The 20,316-nt window shown below is 39.4% G+C and overlaps 1 protein-coding gene across 1 annotated transcript in view; it reads right to left on the reverse strand.

Annotated features, from left to right (window-relative positions):
- Positions 1-18,745, reverse strand: part of LOC140243262 (splicing factor 3B subunit 1-like) — a 43,305-nt gene extending 24,560 nt beyond the window's left edge. Inside the window, exons 1-8 of the mRNA XM_072322931.1 lie at positions 18,724-18,745; positions 9,577-9,785; positions 7,720-7,812; positions 6,794-6,911; positions 2,706-2,779; positions 1,899-1,980; positions 712-818; positions 27-285 (exon numbers count right to left, since the gene is read on the reverse strand). Coding sequence (XP_072179032.1) covers positions 27-285; positions 712-818; positions 1,899-1,980; positions 2,706-2,779; positions 6,794-6,911; positions 7,720-7,812; positions 9,577-9,785; positions 18,724-18,745 — 964 coding nt within the window. The remainder of the gene's footprint in view (positions 1-26; positions 286-711; positions 819-1,898; positions 1,981-2,705; positions 2,780-6,793; positions 6,912-7,719; positions 7,813-9,576; positions 9,786-18,723) is intronic.
- Between the last annotated feature and the right edge of the window lie 1,571 nt (positions 18,746-20,316).

Below are 20,316 nucleotides of genomic sequence, written 5' to 3' on the forward strand. Positions count from 1 at the left end.
CCACTATTACCTGACCACCATCTCACCTCTTTCAGTTCTTGGGGTCTCATCCCATCGATTCCTCCTGGCACTGGGTGTAGCCCGGCCGGGTGTGGCATGGCCTGGTGTGGCATGGCCCGGTGTAGCATGGCCCGGAGTCACATGGCCCGGAGTCACATGGCCTGGGGTTGCCTCCCAGATGCGGGTACTGGCCGAGGGTGTGGCACCGGGCGTGGCACCAGGGGTTTCCCCACCCTTGTGTCTACCAGGTGTCTCATCCCAGCGACTGATAGATGGAGTTTGTGACTATCAAAAAAAAAAAAAAAAAAAATGAATGAGACAAAGAAGACAAGATATTTAAATGCAAACTCTTCATGGAAATGACATAAAATTCAAGAATGATTAATTATAAACAAAAATCATACTGGAAGACAAGAAAACGCACAGGAAATTTCATAATTCCCACATTTGTACACAATATGCATATGGGCTCTTCACATTTTGGAAGAAAATAGACAGAATTCTACTTTAACCCTACGATTATAATGCCTGCTCAGGACCCAATTACTGAAGGGGGTCTCTTTGACATCATCACTTGACGTATATATGGGTATGTGACACATTATATGTGATTGTCAAGTGATTCCGCAACCATTTATCTATACTGCTGAAGATATATCAGTAATTTACAGGTACACTAAACTTCCAAGGAATTGCTGTATGCCTAATTACCTCTGCTTGGTCCCATGTACTGGCTTTCTTGCGGGGTGTAACACCAGGAGTGGTGCTTGGCGTCTCTGCCCCATCTCCCTTGGCCATATCCCAGCGACTACGCTTGGCTGGAAAAAAAAAGAAGAGGAGAAAAATAGTTAATTGGTGCAATTATTAAAAAAAAAGGCATCTTTGTTGCAATGATAACATTTGACCTGTTATCAAACTTTATCTGCTTAATGCAAATTAGATTTCCATCATTATAGCATGTGAAAGAAAAAGAGTACACACTACTGATTTAGAAGGCGAGATAGGAGAGCTCATCATCTCAACTTGTTTCAGTCTGAAAAGCTTCTGTCTTCTGAATTACTACACTTTTGTGGATCCTAGAGGTCATGAAGGGGAAATGACAAGATTTCAGACCTTGACTTCTCGTCTTTTAGGACTCCAAGTTTGAGAAGACAAGCTCTTGGAATATCCCTTTCTCGCCTTTCGACCCCAATGATGTCGAGATGACTAGTTCTCGTATCTCACCTTCTCGCCTTCTTGGACTCAAGAGGTCTAGACAAGGTTCCCAGCATTTCAAGAGAACAAAATTCTCTGATATTTCCCTGATGAAGTCTCAAAATTCCATGACAATTATTTCAACTTATTTCCATTTTCACATGTTTCCTATGGCTTTTTAGTGTACACAATCATGTTTAAAGTTAGAGGCCTTATTTAGGTCATGCACTGCAGCTACTTGTACTGCAGTTAGAGGCTACACTTAAAAAAAAAAAAAAAAAAAAAAAAAAAAAAAAAACCACCATAGCCAGTCATCCAATGGCTGTAAGTTTTTGACATGCAACAAAATATAACAGAGTCTGACTGACTACTTTCCATCTTTGGGCCAATCAAAATTCCCGGACTCCTCCCTGATTTGAGGCATTTTTATCAAATTCTCTGACTTTTCCCTGATTAGAAAACAATTTTCCCTGATTTCTCTGATTTGCCCGATGGGCTGGGAACCCTGTCCAGATGACAAGATCTTTGAACTTGCATTCTCCATGGAAAAAGTAAAAAAAAAGACAGAAAAGAATACTGATGAAGATCTTGCCTTCTCATATTCTCGAACTGAAAATGGTCAAGAAGGCAAGGAATTATGTGATCTTCTTAGGAGCAATCACAAGCTTCCCTATGTACATGGTGATTACATCAGCTCAATTTACCTGGTTTGGGTTTGTCAGCATCCTTGTTGATGAACAGCTCTCCAGCCTTACTCTTCTCCTGAATCTGTTGTATGTACGCTGCCTACAACAGTAGAGGGATTATAAAAATAAACATTTATTATACTACTATTCAAAGTAATAGAATAGAAGTAGCAGTAAAATCAGTAGTAGTAGAAGTAGAACTAGTAGTAGTAGTAGTAGTAGTAGTAGTAGTAGTAGTAGTAGTAGTAGTAGTAGTAGTAGTAGTAGTGGTAGTAGTAGTAGTAGTAGTAGTAGTAGTAGTAGTAGTAGTAGTAGTAGTAGTAGTAGTAGTAGTAGTAGTAGTAGTAGTAGTAGTAGTAGTAGTAGTAGTAGTAGTAGTAGTAGTAGTAGTGGTAGTAGTAGCAGCAGCAGCAGCAGCAGCAGCAGCAGTTAAATCACAGTAGACGTAATAGTAGTAGTTTCAGATGGGACTAACACTGCTTCATTTAATAAAAGGCATTCTAGACTTTTTAACATTCTTTTCTTCAGAACAAGCATGATATCAACTGAGCAATTCCATGCCCCCCGACTGGAGTACATTGCTTCACCTACGTAGGCTTGGTGAAGTTCGCATGGATTACTGAATGCCGTCGATAAAGGTCAGAAAGTTATAAAGCTTAAATGCCTGGGCACAATGCACAATGTACATTTTCCAAAAGACCTTACATTATTATTATGTCTCTCCCAAACAAACAAACAGACAAACAGACAAAACAACAGAAACAACAAAAAGAAAGAAAGAAACAAGATACAGCACTCATTTGGCCCCCTGTGAAGAAAATGTACCTGTTCTTTTCTCATCAACTGCTGCTTGCGAATGTCAGCGTAGCTTGCCAGGGACGGGTCAGGAGTCTTGCCGCCTGCGGTAATTAGATTGAAACGGTCACCATGGAAACGAAAGAGTGAGAGAGAGAGAGAGGAAGGAAAAGAGAGAAGGTGCAGGGTGAACAGGATGACAGAAGAGATAAAAACAAAAACAAGAAAGAGACAAGACAAAGGGGAAACCTTTGTTAACAACAGAATAGAGATTGACCACGACATTGATTCCTTTAAAGGTGTGGAAAGATTGCAGAGCTAGGGAAACATGTTCTTGCTTTACGCTGTGTGTCTTTTGCCTGCAGTGGGTCACATGGGGACAACCACCTCATCAATGTGGAAACTATTATTACATAGATGGCTCAGTTTTCACTCTTTCCATGAAAGGGTTCCCTCCCACACATACAGAGGTAACCATTTACAGAGTTTCACTAGCTCTGCAATAGAGTGATAAGGCATTAAGCCCAGCCACATGTGAAATGAGTAGCCCTTTGACAATTTTTGGTGATTTCATAATCATTTACCAATTGCATATATACAAGACCGAAGAGAAATACAATGTGGTAGAGGCAAACAAAAGTGGCATGATTCATTCATCTAAAATGAAATGCATTTCTGAATGCTTTGATGATACTTAAGTTGTTTTTCTGTATACTTCAAGAATGATTGATCAGTTATTTCACATACTTGGTCTATAATGGGCACAGTAGCCAAAGGGCGGCAGCGTGGGAATGCAGGTAATTCTCAAAGTAACAACCCGGCACTCCTTGAAATGCCAGACCCCCCTTTTCAGCTCTGCCTAACCCAATATAGACAAAGTCTGTGACCAAAGGCCACCAGGGCTCGTCAACTGCACACATGAATCATGCATGCCGGTGTACAAAGCGCGTTACCGGTACATGCTTCTTGAATCACGCCCGACTTGGGCACATTGTTCATGAAAATATGCACCTATCAGTACTTTGCATCACTCATTTCAAATGTGGCTGTATGCATGGCATGAGACACTATTATACAAATGGACGCTATTAAAGAGTGTGTGTATGCTGTGGTAGACAAAGGGTTAAAGGGCATATGCTAATTGACCCCAGTCTGATCAGAACGTTATCACTAAGCTTATCACAGTAACAACCCAGCACTCCTTGAAAAGCCAGACCCCTTTTCAGCTAATTGACTCCAGTCTGATCAGAACATTATCACTAAGCTTGTAGTTCTTACTCTCTTTAAGTTCCCAAGCTACTGTATCTCCAAATAAATTTTCTTCTAATGAAGATAGGTCATTTTGATAGGCCATGTTAATCCATGGTGTGGTTTTGAGTGCTCTGGAATGGCCTTGAAAATTTTGAGTGCCAACTGATTGCAAATAAGTTTCAGCCTGAATCTGACTTACACATTACATAGCACACTTTTAAAGAAGAAGAAGAAGAAAAAAAAAAGAAAATTCCTTCTCTCTATTAACCAATGTTCTTCATTTTGCACTAAAGATATCTTTCATTTTACTGTCCAAGGCACAATTTGCACATGGCTTTATACAATGCAGTCTGTTCAAAATCACCCTGCCAGCATGGTTCAAAATTTATTCAATATCACACAATAAGCCACTATCGTCCACATCAAATTAAAGGCCAAAACAAACATTCTTTTGGCCAAACTACATTTGACATGTAAGCAAAATAAAAATTACCCCACAACAGTGACACAGATTGCTTTGCTTTAGTTAAGTTTAGTTTAGGTGTTTTTTTGTTGTTCTTTTTTTTCTTTTTTCTTTTTTTTTTTTTTTTTGGGGGGGGGGGGGTAAACTGCACTCTTAACCCTTGTCTACCCTGAGATTCTTATACATACTAACATGTCATATTTAAGAATATATTTGATTGAAAATAAAATACTGTAGCATATATAAAGACATTGAACTCTGTACCAGATTTACAATTGTACCAAGGCAAAAGCTTGCTCAACCTGGAAAATGACAAGCCTGCCAACCATACTCCCTTGACGGACAGTAATCCAAATACGTACTGTGACATCCAGCCTCCGCATTACGCAACTCCTTTTATCTTCCGACAGCAGCAAGATGACAGCGCATGGCTAAACAAAATCAATCTTTGTAAGTCATTAATACACTTTGGTTTCTTACCTACAATGTACAGCTTACTGGCTACATCTTACATTAACACAACAGGATCCACGGCTTACAATATCTCACATTAACACAATACCCGCACAAGTGCCCGAGCTTTATGCTGCCATTCAAGTAATTACTGATTAGTGATGTCCATAAATCTCCATCTAATTTTGACTGTTGACAATTATTACTAGTATTATCCTCACAATTTCAGAATTCATCTTAACATAGTCTCATAATAATTCACAAAAATCTTTTTATTACACCATCTTATGTCTAATGATGCCAAGAAACTATCCTGGCATGTACATACTTGTAGATAGCATGATTATTCTTTTTTGTCTCAAAACAGTGCCCTTTACAAAAGAAAGTACACATAGTTGCAATTGCCAACTTCGTTTCAATTGCATGAACCTTGATCTAAGCAGAACAATTTCTGCTTGGCCATACTGATATCAATGCTTAACACTCCTGTTGGATTCATTCTGAAAAAAAAAAAAAAAATTGGCCACTCAAAACTACCTTGCAGCAGTTACTCTGATGAAGAGATCTGCCACGCTTTATTAATTTTTCTTTCTATCTATTTCATTTTTTTTTTTCAATGACAGAGACTGTACCCTTGTGTTTTATCATCAGAGGCCACATATGTGATGTGCTGTTTGGGAAGAAGGTGAAAGAGCATCATTAGTACACAATGCCACATGATTGTGTGAGCTGCACAACACATCCCAAACAGATATCTCTCATTCACCAACCGCCAAGTGTTGATATGCATTCCACATGAGCACATAAGGTCAACGTTGTAGGTAAAGTAGTAGTATATCTCTGACAAAATTTATCACTGGCAAATCATCCTTTTCCTTCAACATCTTGCCAAGTTACAACATCTCACTCTTCGACAAGATGTTCTGCAACAACACCTACATCACCTACTATTTTACCATTATCTTCTTTCACTGCGCTTTTCTTGACATTGTAACTAGAGACTGGCAAAGGGTAGCTACTAGAAAACTAAACCTCTTTAGTTTCAAAATGTCTCTTGTCAAACTAATGCTCTCATACAAACTTTGCAGAGATGTTCATTAATTTCTTCTTTTTTTCACATTAAGTGAGGAATGGATTTACTACTCACTGTTTCGAAGCAGAGGAAACTTTAACAACATTAATCTATTTTGAGACTTTGTAACCTGCACAAACACATTTTGAATCATTGTTGACACAAAAAAGGTAGTTGAAAACTTCCTCAATACCTGCTTGCCATCACATCATTTTGAAATACATGTACTCCTCAGTAAAGACTGCACACTCTTTTACAAACCCACACACACAATAAATAAATACATAGTTTCCGCTTCACTGTCTTTCAAGCTTCTCAACCATCTCTATCAACATCCTCAGTTTAATACAACACTAGTGTATCTTTATTGCCTACAAGGGCTAGGTACACAAAATACCACCCATTTCAACTAACTGAATAAAATGCTTGGTGTACAAGTGCAATCTGCACACAGATATGATAGGAGGCATAGGCACAGAGGTTGAGCTCAATCTACTAAATTTCAAATGTAGATAACTTCCATGACAGACATTTTGCTCCTAATTTGAAGAAGCTATTTGAAACAGAAATACATTGATACTTAAAAATGCCCCCCCTTTTTTTTTTTTGAAAAACAGACGGACACTGGACATTCCTATCAAGTTAAATCTCTGTGGATATTTTCATCCATTCCTCCGTATCATGCTGTGCCGCTTGCACTTGTTGCCTTACAAGTACAATGCATCATGTTAGTCAAATATTTAAATACAGTCTTCGATGAGAGCAAATTATCTGAGCACGAATTGATAAGAACAGACACACATATCCATGACATGCATTAAAGACAAAATCGAAACATAAAGAGCAATGGGACTGACAGAGGGCGCTATTTCTACCCACCATCAAGAAAGGGGTCATTCCTCTCTGGCGACATCTTGCTGCGAATACGGCGCCCCCTGTACTCGTCTTCTCGATCAATGATGCGAGGGACCCGATGCTCGGCCATGGGATCATAGTCCTGCGAGAAGAATGTTATGAGATTCAACTGCATGATTCATTTCTATCACACACGCACACAAATAACATGATAACTCTGCCTGAGAAGACATCATTAGCTTATTCGCCAGTGTTCTTCAACCATAGTGCTTTGTATATTGTAAGCCATCACTGACCACCTGCCAAATATGAAGCTCATATTGCAACAAAAGAAATCAAACAAAGGGAAGTAAAATTTGGTAGATGAAAATTTCTACTGGTCTCTCAGACATGCACTTTAGCAGTTTCGTCTGATTGATGCAAAAATAAGAATACAATATTTGATGAACCAATTTATTTCCAATGGACATATCAGAATTATTCTCATGAAATAGACACAACGGGCCGATATACAGATAACCATCTCTAATTACCTCAAAGCTACTCCTTGGTCCTCCTACATGTATGTGAAACTTAAGACTCCTGCCTTTCTACATAGTCGATAGAAGATTGAACAAGTCAATAAAAAAAAAATAAAAAAAAGTTAAGGACAGCGAAGTTCTTCTTCAGAGCCAGATTAGACAATGCAGAAGAACAGGAATATGCAAAATACTTACTTCAGTTATGTTACTACATGACATACCTCAAGAACTAGTCTACCCCAGAATTAAAAACAAAGAAACAAAGAAACAAACACCTCAATGCACCAATTATTCAATACTTCATGAAATTTTCTTATTCTAAAAGTGACCTGCACACTATCAGAGTCTGTAATACCAGGTGAATGGAGTAAACAACATTAATGTACTTAATGTATAAAAACAACTTTTTTTTTATTTTATTTTTTTTACCTTGCCAGCATTTTGCTGTTCACTGAAAAGTGAGGAAGGAGCGGTGTAGGAATTTTTCTGCATCAAAGTCGTTGAGCTGTAATCATCTTCATCCTGAAGAAAACAAAAACAAAGAAAACAAAACATTTCAAGCATTACTTTCTGGACACATGATAACCCTACAAATTGTACGTTATTAAGCTTACTTCCAGTGTCAGATGCTTTAAACAAAATCTAGCACGTCGGATTTATTCCTACTATGTATGCTTCCGAGCTCAATCTACAGCATATCTGCCAACATTTCAAGATAAAATACCTTACTCAATATGGATTGCAAAAATCTTATTTCATATGTAAACTGAAGTTAAAAATCTTACTTTCGGTCAAATCTTCAGAAAATACACATGAAAGGTATATCTAAATATTTTTTTAAAATCTGATTTCTCTGACAGAAAATCTGATTTTGCTATTTTTAACGTAAAAAATCTTACTGAATCTGATAAAATCTTACTAGTTGGCAAGTATGCTACAGTCACTCTAAAAATGATAGCCACTTCTGGCTATAAAGTAAATTTTGACGAAAGTTCCACATAAAATAGAACACACAAAAGCTACAACCATGTATTTTTGTAGAATATGTACATGTATGTATAACACAAATCTATGTACTATTTCTTTAATTATCTTGAAGGTTTTAGGGCTGTTACATTTCAGGGCAAAAAAAGTTAAAGGGATGGTATAGTATTGGTTGAGAAGAGGATTGAGCTTATACCTGTTTGTGAGATACCACAAAACCACTTACTATGAAATAATGCAGGGTATACCATTCTTAGAGAAATTCAAAATCTATTAGATGGAAATTGGTTTTTGAATAGCTGAGACATCAAAACAACAAAGTAAAACAAAGCAATCTTAAGACAAGAGACCCGCGGGTCTAGCGCTCACCCGAGTATCGCAAGTTCACCTTTCACGCAGTCACTAATCTAAATTATTCACAGCTCTACTAAAATTTGACCAGGCATTCTCAAGTAGAAGATGAAAATGTACAATAAGGGCCCAAATTTTTTAAGATTCCTTAATTTGGGGGGATTGGGGGCCCCCTGGGGCCCTCTGGGTGGGGCATGGTGCCCATTTTGATAAATTGAGATCCTGACCCCCTAGGGATGCTACCTGCCAAGTTTGACGAAAATCCATCATGAGGTTTTCAGGAAGAAGATGAAAATGTACAATTCAGGCCCCCATTTGGACCTTCCCAACCCCCCCCCCCCCCCTGCCCCCAAGAGGGGCACCCCTGGATTTGCTATGAACAAACTTGAAACTACAGTCATTAATGTACTCACTCATAGTATTATCTTAGCTCTATAACTTCTGATTCTAGATTTTTAAAGATTCCTTCATTTTGGTTCTAGATTTTTAAAGATTCCTTCATTTTGGGGGGTTTGCCCCCCCCCCCTATGGGGCCCCTGGGTGGGGCATGGTGCCCATTTTAACAAATTGAGATCCTAACCCCCTAGGGATGCTACCTGCCAAGTTTGGTGAAAATTGGTCATAGGGTTCTCAAGAAGAAGATGAAAATGTATAATTTAGGCCCCATTAGGACCCCTCCCCACCACGCACAACGGACGCCGGACGAAGGGCGATCGCAATAGCTCACTTGAGCCTTTGGCTCAGGTGAGCTAAAAAGGCGAGTCCCACCTTCTATTAGGATTGCTCTGTTTTGGATATCTCGGCCATTACAAAACTAATTTTCATCAAATAAACGTTTAAGCCCTCTTGGAATTATGTGCTCTTTATCTCACCAAAAATACCAGGAACCTGAAGCTAGGTCTCAACCAAAACTATATGATCCCTGTAAGTTCTACATATCATTTCACTAACCTCATCTGCTTCGTTAGCAGGAATGGAATACACATAGCCATCATATTTGCTATGGGCTTTGCCATCGTATATTTCGTTGTCGAAGTGGCCTGTTTCTGCGAAGCCAATCCTTTCGCCATTTTCCGTTCCATTGGTCTGGAGATCATCCACTGCTTGGTTTCGCAGAGAAGAGGTGCGTGACTGCAACTCATGAATCTGCCTTTCAAAATCTGCCAGAGAAATTCAGGTGACATGTAACTGACATGGATATTCAACTCAATACAAACAACTACATGGTGTGTGACTGAAAGTTGAAATGAAAAACAAAATACACTAGAAAATTGAATAAAAGTATCAAAACATAGTCTGACTACGATGAGTTGATATACTAGGCTACTACTACATCGTACATAACTTTTTATTTTTTACCACTTGCAATGTTAGACAGATTTTTAGGATACAGAGATTATCCAAAATGATAAGGAAAAGAAAATAGGAAGGATAGAAAGAAGGGAAAGGTTCAAAAATAAAGGAGGAAAAAATAAATATAGACAGACTGAAAAGGAAAGGATTGAAATTTAAAGAAAGGAAAGATTAACTAAGATTGAAAAAAGAAAACTGAATAAAAAGGAAAGAAAAAGGTAGAAAGCCTACTTATGAATCAAAGGATGTGAGAGGAAAAAAGATATTTGGAGAGGAAAAAATATGCAGATGAAGGGAAAAACAAACGGAAGAAAACAAGGAACAGATAAGAAGAAAATATGCACTGAAAATGAAATGAGGAAAGAAAGAAAAGGTAAATAGGAAGGAAAGAGAAAGACATCTACACAGTCCGACCTCTCCTATCCGAACATGTTGGGACCGGTGCTCATCCAGATAAGGGATTTGGCCGGATATAGGAGACTCAATGTTTAATGCAAGCAGCTGTCTACCCAATGGAGTAGCACAAAGTACATGAATGTTGTTTCAAGTTTTGCGTGATCATGTCACATCCTCGTCACCTGATCTGCAATATGAATTTTCTGATAATTTGCTCAATGAACAATTATCTGTACTGTGCCCTTATTTTCACAAAAAGAATTCTGTCCAATTTCTTGCGGTGATTTCAGGGTTCGAAATTGGCGATGGTCCGCTGGCCATTGGCCACCCAAAATCATGTCGGACTAGCTAAAAATCACAAAATTCTGACGTTACTAGTCCATCTGGCTAGCCAAAATATTGCTTCAGTGTCAAAATTGATTCTAAGTACAAATGTAGTCCGCCTGGCTAGTTTAAAAAAAAGTTAAGTGCGACCCCTGGATTTGGGCATAGCGTATGTTAGTGAATGTCTGAATGCATGTTGTTTATAGAGTAACGTGCCCAAGTTTGGTACACTTTAATAACGGTTTTCATGCTATAGTTCCAAAATAGATGAAGTCTTGAGTGTATCTTTTTTTTAGCATTTTGTGTCAATATAATGACATTCTAAATGCATACTTAAGATATAAAAATCATAAAAGAAATTTTGCAAAAAAAAAATTGTTTTTTATGTTACCTCTTCTGGTGCCATGATTGGTACAGCGCATCCTTGATTTGTACACAAACATTATTAGTACATGTACAATACTGTAATACAACTTCATTCATTTGCATGTATCAACATTATCACCCATAAGAATCATGTAGCTGTACCAATCATGGCACAGCGCTGTCTGGAGGCAAGGCTTACAGTAAATGTAAATGTCTCTGTGAGCTCACTAGTCATTTGTAATCTGGCTGCTGTTGACTGAACATCATGACCAACTTCACTTGTACAAAAGATTACTATTCATCATTCAGTGCGCAAACAACTGGTAAATAGTGGTCCAAAATGAGGACCATTAATTTACAGCTTGAAATCTATATAGTTTGGCAAGAGAAAATATAATATGTTGTAAATATAATATGTTGTAAATATAATATGTTGTAAAATCATATACGTGCAATAATGCCTTCCTGTAATAATTCCCTTTATGCTAATATATGTATATATCAGTAGTTTTCGTTTTGTCTTTTGATTTTTTTGATTTGTCTTGTTCTTTTTTTGTATTGTGTCATAATTGTTACTGTTTACTAGGGAGAAGCCTTGACAGGTCAATGGCCTTTGCTTCTTCCTCCATACCCTGTATTGCATATGATTGACATGTTGTCCTGTATTGTTCATTCTTTTTTTAACCAGTTGTGCAAGTTGTGGAAATAAATAAAATGAAATGAAAATGAGAGGTAATGAAGGTCAAAAACTTTTTGTGAAGCATGTCTTTGCTGCCCTGTTTACTGTGAATTTTAAGAGGTAACAGGCTGCATCTTTCAAACATGATATATGGACAAGGCTATGATTTATTAGCTTCAGTGTGTCAAAGAATACTGGGCTATACCAATCATGGCGCTGTACCAATCACAGGCTCATTACTCTACATGTAGATGAAAATCAGATGTGAATGTCTGTTTATGTTGGGAATACAGCTGTATATGAATGCATGTGAGTTTGTGTAGTGTTGTATCGTGGGTTACAAGTAACAAAACTTAGGACTGCAAATAAGGAAGGAACAGAAAAGGCGTGGCAGTTAACGTCTCGGGTGTTTATTGCAGAACTGTCTGTCTCCAGACATGCACTCATGTATATAAGAACAGTTTCAATAGGTGGGGTATTGGAATGTATGCTGACACCTGAGGCACATGCATGCTAATACACAGAGGTTACATAATGAGGTTACATAATGAATGTCAGGGTGTCTAGACACTTTATGAATATTATGCGTACTGTAAATCTGAATATCTGTAAACACAACATTCTCCCTCTCGTTGAAATTACCTTCATGGCACTCATCCATTACAATATACTCCAAACTAATTTCCAAATTGATCAGTGTTTACACAATCCTTTCAACATCATCACATATAAAATTGCCATATTGATCAGGTTTACAAAACCCTTTCAACTTTATCGCATATAAAACCTCTGCCTTAAACCGTTACTCTGTATCTCGTCATTACTGATACATCATGACAAAGGTGAGTTTTTTGTTTGTTTGTTTGTTTGTTTAGTCTTTTTTTGTGTGTGTGTATATGTACAGCCCAATACTATAGGATGAAAACCTTCATCTTCCATATTTTCCTTTCCAGACATAACATGACAATTGAAACTAGTCATTCCTTTACACATGTGATGGAACATTGAGTGTTTTCTCTCTAGTTAACAACATATTTTATATCTACACCACAATCAGTTTCCTGTTTCCTGATTGCCTAAATACAAAATGAATATGACTGATATTTTTTTTTTTCAATACCTTACATAATCATGTAAGTAGCGGGGCTCCCTCCTACTTCTCAAACTTCTTCGTACGTCATGCTGTACCCTACCTCCTTCCTCTTTTCCGCAGACCTCTCTATCCGTCTCTCGTGTCTTCTCTGCGCCACATGGAGACAAATGAAATGCATTCCAAATTGTATGATCATCTAGTTCATAGGTTGCTTTACCTTTTTGTTTGATGATTTGACGAGGTTCTCCAAATTTCCTTTCACCTTTTTGAACATACCTTTGCTTTTTGACCTTTACTCTGTCTCCGACCTGAAATCTTGGTGTACGAGCTTTTCTTTTCTCGTCTGTGTACACTTCAGACTTCTTTTGTTTTAGTTTCACCCTTTGTTTGACTTTGTTTCCTTCAGATACCTCTGATTTGTGCTGCCCCTTTGTATTTGGCATTCTACCCTGAATGTCTAACTTGGTCCTTAATTTTCTTCCATGAAGTAGCTCTGACGGTGAGCAACCTGTCGTTGGATGGGGCGTACATCTGTAGGCCATCAGGAGCTCTAGTAGAGTCTCCTTCAGAGAACCCTTGTCTTCAATCAAAGCATTCTGTATACACGACTTCAATACACGGTTGAAACGTTCTACTTCACCGTTCGAACGAGGATAGTACAGTGATGCCCTGACATGAGTGATACCGTGTTGACTGAGAAATTGCTCAAATTCGTGTGATACAAATTGAGGTCCGTTGTCGGAAACCAAATGGGTGGGAATTCCCTCTCTGGCAAATAGAGATGTGAGTGTGTTTATCACTGCTCTGGAAGTTACACTTCTACACAATGCGACTTCAGGCCACTTACTGTGGTAGTCAATTACAACAATGGCATATCTTTGATCTTGAGGTGCACTTTCAATCGGCCCTACGATATCGATGCCAATTTTTTCCCATGGCGAATCTGGAAAATCGACTGACTGCATAGGGGCACTACGTGTGCTGTGAGATTTGTCATTTTCTTGACACGTGACACATGACTTGACTTTCTCCTCAACCACCCTGTCGATACCTGGAAACCAGTATGTTTCTCTCAACCTTTGTTTTGTACGTACTATACCCTGGTGTGCTGAGTGAGCAAAGTCTACAAACTTAGCCTGTAGGGATGATGGTACTACAATTCGATCCCCTCTCATTACAATGTCATCTACTACTGACAACTCATCCCTCAGAAGGAGATATGGTTTGATTTCTTGAGGTAAGGCCTTGTGGTTACCTGGCCAGCCTTCCTCGACATACTTTCTGACCTGTACCACAACTCGATCATTACTAGTCGCCACTTTCAACTCTTCTAGGGTTACTGGGGAATCACTGATCTGACTCAGAACATACTCGTCTTCTTCTACTACATCACAACATTCTGGGCTATCCATTGGTAACCGGGATAGTGCATCTGCCACATAATTCTCTCGGCCAGGTTTGTATTCTACAGTGTAGTTGAACTGTAACAGTTGCGCTGACCAACGTGCTATCCTCATGGTTTGTCTATTTGAGCCCCTAGTACTCAACATGGTAACCAAAGCCTTATGATCAGTCCTGAGCACGAAATGTCTACCCCAAAGGTAAGTGTACCACTTGTTACATGCCCAAACACAAGCCAATGCTTCCTTTTCACCTGTGGAGTACTTTCTTTCAGCAGATGTCAACGACCTGGAGGCAAAAGCTATTGGAACTTCCTGCCCCCCTTTGACCTGGCTAAGTACTGCTCCTAACCCATGATCGGAGGCATCTGTTGTGACTATGGTAGGTAAGTTTGGATTGAATAAGCCAAGAACAACTCTTTGTGCAATTGTACTCTTGATTTGGTCGTAAGCCTCCTGTTGTTCTGGTCCCCATACAAAAGGTACGTCTTTACACAACAATCTTCTCATTGGTTCTACAACCGTGGCATAGTTAGGTACAAACTTTGCATAGTAATTCGTCAAACCTAACACTGATCTGAGTTGACCCACATCTGTCGGGTTGGGAGCTTCAACTATGGCCTTGACATGCCTATCATCAGGTGCTAAACCATGGCTACTCACAGAGTGCCCTAGGTAACTGAGTTCTGACAAGTGAAACTGACACTTACTGGGATTCAAACGCAAACCAGCATCTTGCAGTTTGGTAAGTACCTTGTTCAATCTAGTGTCATGCTCTGTCCTGTCCTTGCCGTACACAATGACGTCATCTAGGTAACACTGAACTCCTGGAAGTCCTGCTAGGATCGTACTCATGAGCTTCTGGAAGGTGGACGGTGCTGATGCCAATCCAAAACAAACTCTTTTGAAGCGGTACAATCCATCATGAGTGATGAACGCTGTGAGGTCACGACTCTCTTCGTCCAGCTCGAGTTGGTGGTATGCGGATGCTAAATCCATCTTAGAGAACACAGTGGATCCTTCTAGCTCAGAGAATAGCTCTCCAATATCCGGTAATGGATAGCTATCGACAACAATTGCCTTATTCACCTCGCGCAAATCTACACACAAACGAATATCACCTGATTTCTTTGCGGCGACAACGATGGGCGAGACCCACTCACTAGAATCAACTTTCTCGATCACATCCTCCTTTTCGAGCCGCTGCAACTCCCGCGAGACCTTCTCCTTTACTGACAAGGGTAATCGTCGTAGTTTCTGCTGAACTGGAATATGATCGCTTTTCACCTTGACGCGATGCTTGAAGTTTCTCGCTTTTCCCAAGCCTGATGAGAACAGCTGGCAGAACTTCGACGAAATAGGCACCTCACCGTTGTCTGCTTCGACGCGGTCAATGTCGGCCTGGACTGTGCTGCCGTGGATCTGCAGACCCAATTTGTCGATGAGGTCCATCCCTAGAAGCATAGATCCTCTGTGAACGACATAGAACGTAGCCACTGCTTGTCGACTGCCCACTTTAGCTGTGGTGTGGAAAGTTCCAAGAACGGGGATGTCGGCTTTCGAGTAGTCAGACAACTTTACTCGCGCTGGCTGTAATGCTTCCTTCACAAAGTGTTTCTCGTAAACGCTGCTCGAAATGATAGAAACACTTGAGCCAGTGTCGACTGTCATTTGTAAATCAACTGTCCCTGCGATCCGCACCATGCACTTAATGGAACTGGCCGGGTTTGTGTTGACGGTAAGGACTTGTTCTGACGTTCCGACAGTTAAGACTTCTGACTCGTCTTGAACTTCACGAATACTCCGTCCTGCACGACAAACTCGAGCCCAGTGTCCTGTTTTGTGACACTTGAGGCATCTGGTACCTTTTGCTCTGCATGTGCGGTCATATGTCGCATGGTCCTTGCTTCCACAGTTTCTGCAACTACCTTGTGTTTTCTGTTCCTTCTCATTCCTGCTCTGTTTAACCTCCGAACCCTGTTTTCCCCATCTTTTCTGCTTGAATAGCTTTTGAACGTTCTGACTTTCCTGATGTCCTTGAGTCATCGCTTTGGAATCTCGCTGTGCATCTTCGATGCATCTACTGCAGTCGAGGACTTTCTGTAGTGTCAGATCGGGTTCAAGTAATAATCTTTCACGTATACGGGGGTTAACACATGCTTCCACAACCTGGTCACGAATCATTTCGTCTTTCAAGTCCCCAAAAGCGCAATGTTTGACCAATTCCTCTAAGGCTGTAACGTACTGCGCAACAGTCTCATCAGCCCTCTGCCTGCGTCGTCTGAATCTGTACCTCTCAGCGACCACATTGATGCGAGGAACAAAGTAAGCTTCAATTGCTGTTAATGCTGTCTGATACGCATTTCCAGTAAGGCGTGGCTCTGACGCAGACGCCGTACCAGTGTTCAAAGAGTAGAAGATTCTCTGTCCCTCTGCTCCTAAGCAATGTAACAGAAGCGCCTTTTTCCTCTCGGGCTGAAATGTATCACTCCCTGATGCCAATAAATAGTTTTCAAACTGCTGCTTCCATAATGGCCAAGGAGTCGGTGGGTTACCAGGGTGTTGTAAGAAAAATGAGGGTGGAGGTATCGAAGACATTTTGGCTAGAACTGAACTGAAGTCAGGAATGAAATTCAACAGTTATAAGTGAAACAGCTTCATCCTCGTCGCCAGAAATTATGTTGTATCGTGGGTTACAAGTAACAAAACTTAGGACTGCAAATAAGGAAGGAACAGAAAAGGCGTGGCAGTTAACGTCTCGGGTGTTTATTGCAGAACTGTCTGTCTCCAGACATGCACTCATGTATATAAGAACAGTTTCAATAGGTGGGGTATTGGAATGTATGCTGACACCTGAGGCACATGCATGCTAATACACAGAGGTTACATAATGAGGTTACATAATGAATGTCAGGGTGTCTAGACACTTTATGAATATTATGCGTACTGTAAATCTGAATATCTGTAAACACAACATGTAGGAATTTTGTTCGAGTCTTAACTCCCCCATTCCAAGCCGAGATTGCATTCGGATAAAGTGAGGCCAGACAGGAGAGGTTGGATTGTAGATACTTAAAAAATGAAAGGAAAAATAGGAAGAAATAAAGATAGGGCTAGGGGGTTCTAAGATAAGGGGATGCATACACACACAATTCACAAACATCACATTAAACAACAAATATAAGATGCTCTGGGGAGCCTCTCTGCGCGCATGCGCCTGCTGGCCTATACAGCCGGTATTACTGTATACAGGCCGACAGAAAGAGGAAAAAAAGTCTCTTTAAAAATATCATAAAAAACCTTGCTGTATCGCGGTGCGGTGTTGGGATCGCTACATTCTCCTGCGTGATCCCGATTCAAGCAATTCAATTGCATTGTGAATTGAGATGGTATTTTGCACTGCCGTGAGAACGTGTGCGACCATTCATCATCATTTTTTTGAGGATTTAAAGAGAAGAAAAACCCAGGTAAAAGGTTTTCACATATTGCTTTGAGTTTAAGAAAGAAGTTAAAGCCAATAAACTGGAATTTATTTATTTAGGCATCATACTACATACATTTTACAACCACACTAATTAGTAATTCACTCTCACTAGCAGTAGCACAGCCATTCCATTAGCAAGTAGGGTTGGACCTACTACTAATCGACCGCCTAATGTTTATTTGCTTGATAAGAATATTTAACACTGAAATTCACCTAAAAAACTTGACCTACGTGATTGAGAAAATCCAGCTCTATCAAATGCCGTTGTTCCCTTTTCGATTCGAAGTTTCAGTGCAAAAATATCGCCGACGAACTTGCGTGGCCTCGTTTCAGCTCCCCGCGGTAAATCGCGTTTTTAGGATCGACCGCTGATTTTGCATTGACAATGCACGCAAACCGAGTTGTATTGAACACCGTGTTGTACGAAGCTTTTTAGAAGCCTTTTAGAAACTTCCATAGACATTACATTGTGCTGTCATTACGATTCGGTGAAAATATTCATTCGAAATTTTGTCCTTGATTAAAACCATTAATGAACAGTGAATTATCGCGTTTTCCCACACAATCCTAATCTACATTCAAAGCCAATCCATTTTTATGTGCTCTGCGCGCAGAGAAGTGCGTACTAAGTGTTCAGTGCGCGAATTATACGCGGTCGGTTTCAATAAGGGTGGTCGATATGTAGTAGGGCTACTATACTCCGTAGCCGTATGATGGCCGTACGCACGACTACAGTACACTGTACATTAGTATGTCATTAGAATCATTTGCGTGTTACACAAACGTAGTAAAGCCAAACCACTCGAGTCCATCGACATGGTCCCATCGACATCGTGGCAACCCGTCATAAATACGACATGAAATGTCAACCAACACTTCAATTTTCATTTCTGTACATAACCACATGTTCACTATCACTTGATGATCAAAAACAAGCATATCATTGCGACTTGAGCACTGTATTACACGAATAATCTAGGCGTAATATTTGCCTTGTTATTACCTTCTCTTGTGACGGCCGCCATCTTGCCAATCAATACGTACGTCGCTCACACACTATCCGTACGTACGTCCGCGCACACACTAAAGATTTATACGTTCAGTGAATTAGAACACGAAGGGTAAACTGTACATGCTTATCCTTACGGCGCACTGTTTTCTTCATTGTACACTGCATTGCGTATAAAATGCGTTTCGCAAACGTAAATCACACACAAGGTGAACAGGGTCAGGGCAAAGAGACTTTTCTCCTCCCCACCAGTCACTGGGGAATGTTGGGTCGAGGTTATTGTCGTCCCACCTCCCAGCTGGTTGAAGCTCGTATGTTTATAGCAAAATGCTGCTCATCGAACATGGCGCTAAACATAAAAATGAAAACAATTTGGAGAAATTCAATACCAAAAAGTAACAATTGAGGGGGACGGTGCAATATAGTGTTAACCCACACTTTTGTGAAAAATGAGTTACAGTACATGCATTTTCACCATCCTGAATCACTGCTCTATAATCCATAAAAATGTCATATTGAAATTCGATCAATAAGTGGGTCTATTTAATGCAGACACTTTTTTTTTGCCCCGAAAAATAATCACATCTTATAAACAGGAATTCAAGATGGCGACCACCATGGCAGCATGCAGACAGAAGGATGTCTGAAAAGTCTAACTTGTTAGGTGAACAGTGAGCGAACTTTTTCATCTGAAAAAATGAATGGATCTGATTCATCATTGATAACCTGTACTCTTCTGGAAGTTATGAAAGTGGAGATCCATCCGATGAGATAATTATAAATTTTAAACATTTAATGAGTAATTTTTGCTGATTTTTTTTACTGTTCGGTTAGCACTATTTTAATGCTAAGCTCTATTAGTGGCCTGATCGTGACATTTTTCGCCAGTTTTTATTAACAGGAAAATATCCACAATCATTTTAGGAGCATTATATAGCATTGTGCCTTTGTGACCAATAAGAAGATTAATCAACGTGAACATACTAGTATAGTCTGTATCATCACCGGAAAGTTTCATTAGTGGGTTAGCACTTTACTCATGATGCCATTTCACTTCAAATTTGAGGAAAGCTTCCTTTGTTAAAATTAATTGGTACACTTAATTGAATATCTGATGAAACATGCAGGAAATCTAGATCTTCATTTGGATATGTGTGATTTTATCATCGAAATGGCTTATTGTAATAAGTGTATTGTCTGTAAGTGATTTTTTTTTCTGCTCCAAGTGTGATAAACGTTATGGGCAAAAAAAAAAAAAAAAAAATACGGATAGCTGGATATTTGGATGTGTGCCTTATAGGTCTAGTTTTATCTCCAAGTAAATCTTACAGTGTTATAGATCAGTATGGAACATAATTTGAAATTGCCATTAATTGATTTGTAACTGTGTCTATACATAAAATGCAATGTTGCTATGCTTTCACAGCCATATTTTGGGGGGTTATTGTAGCTATTGACAGTAGAAAATGCATGACAAAAATGGAATTTTACTCTCTAAAAAAATCGAGTGAAAATATTCACTCTGAATGAATACAGAAAGAGTGAATTTAGAGTAAAATTGGAGTGAATTTTTAGTGAAAATGTTCA

Source organism: Diadema setosum, chromosome 20 (assembly GCF_964275005.1).
Source record: "Diadema setosum chromosome 20, eeDiaSeto1, whole genome shotgun sequence".
NCBI lineage: Eukaryota > Metazoa > Echinodermata > Echinoidea > Diadematoida > Diadematidae > Diadema > Diadema setosum.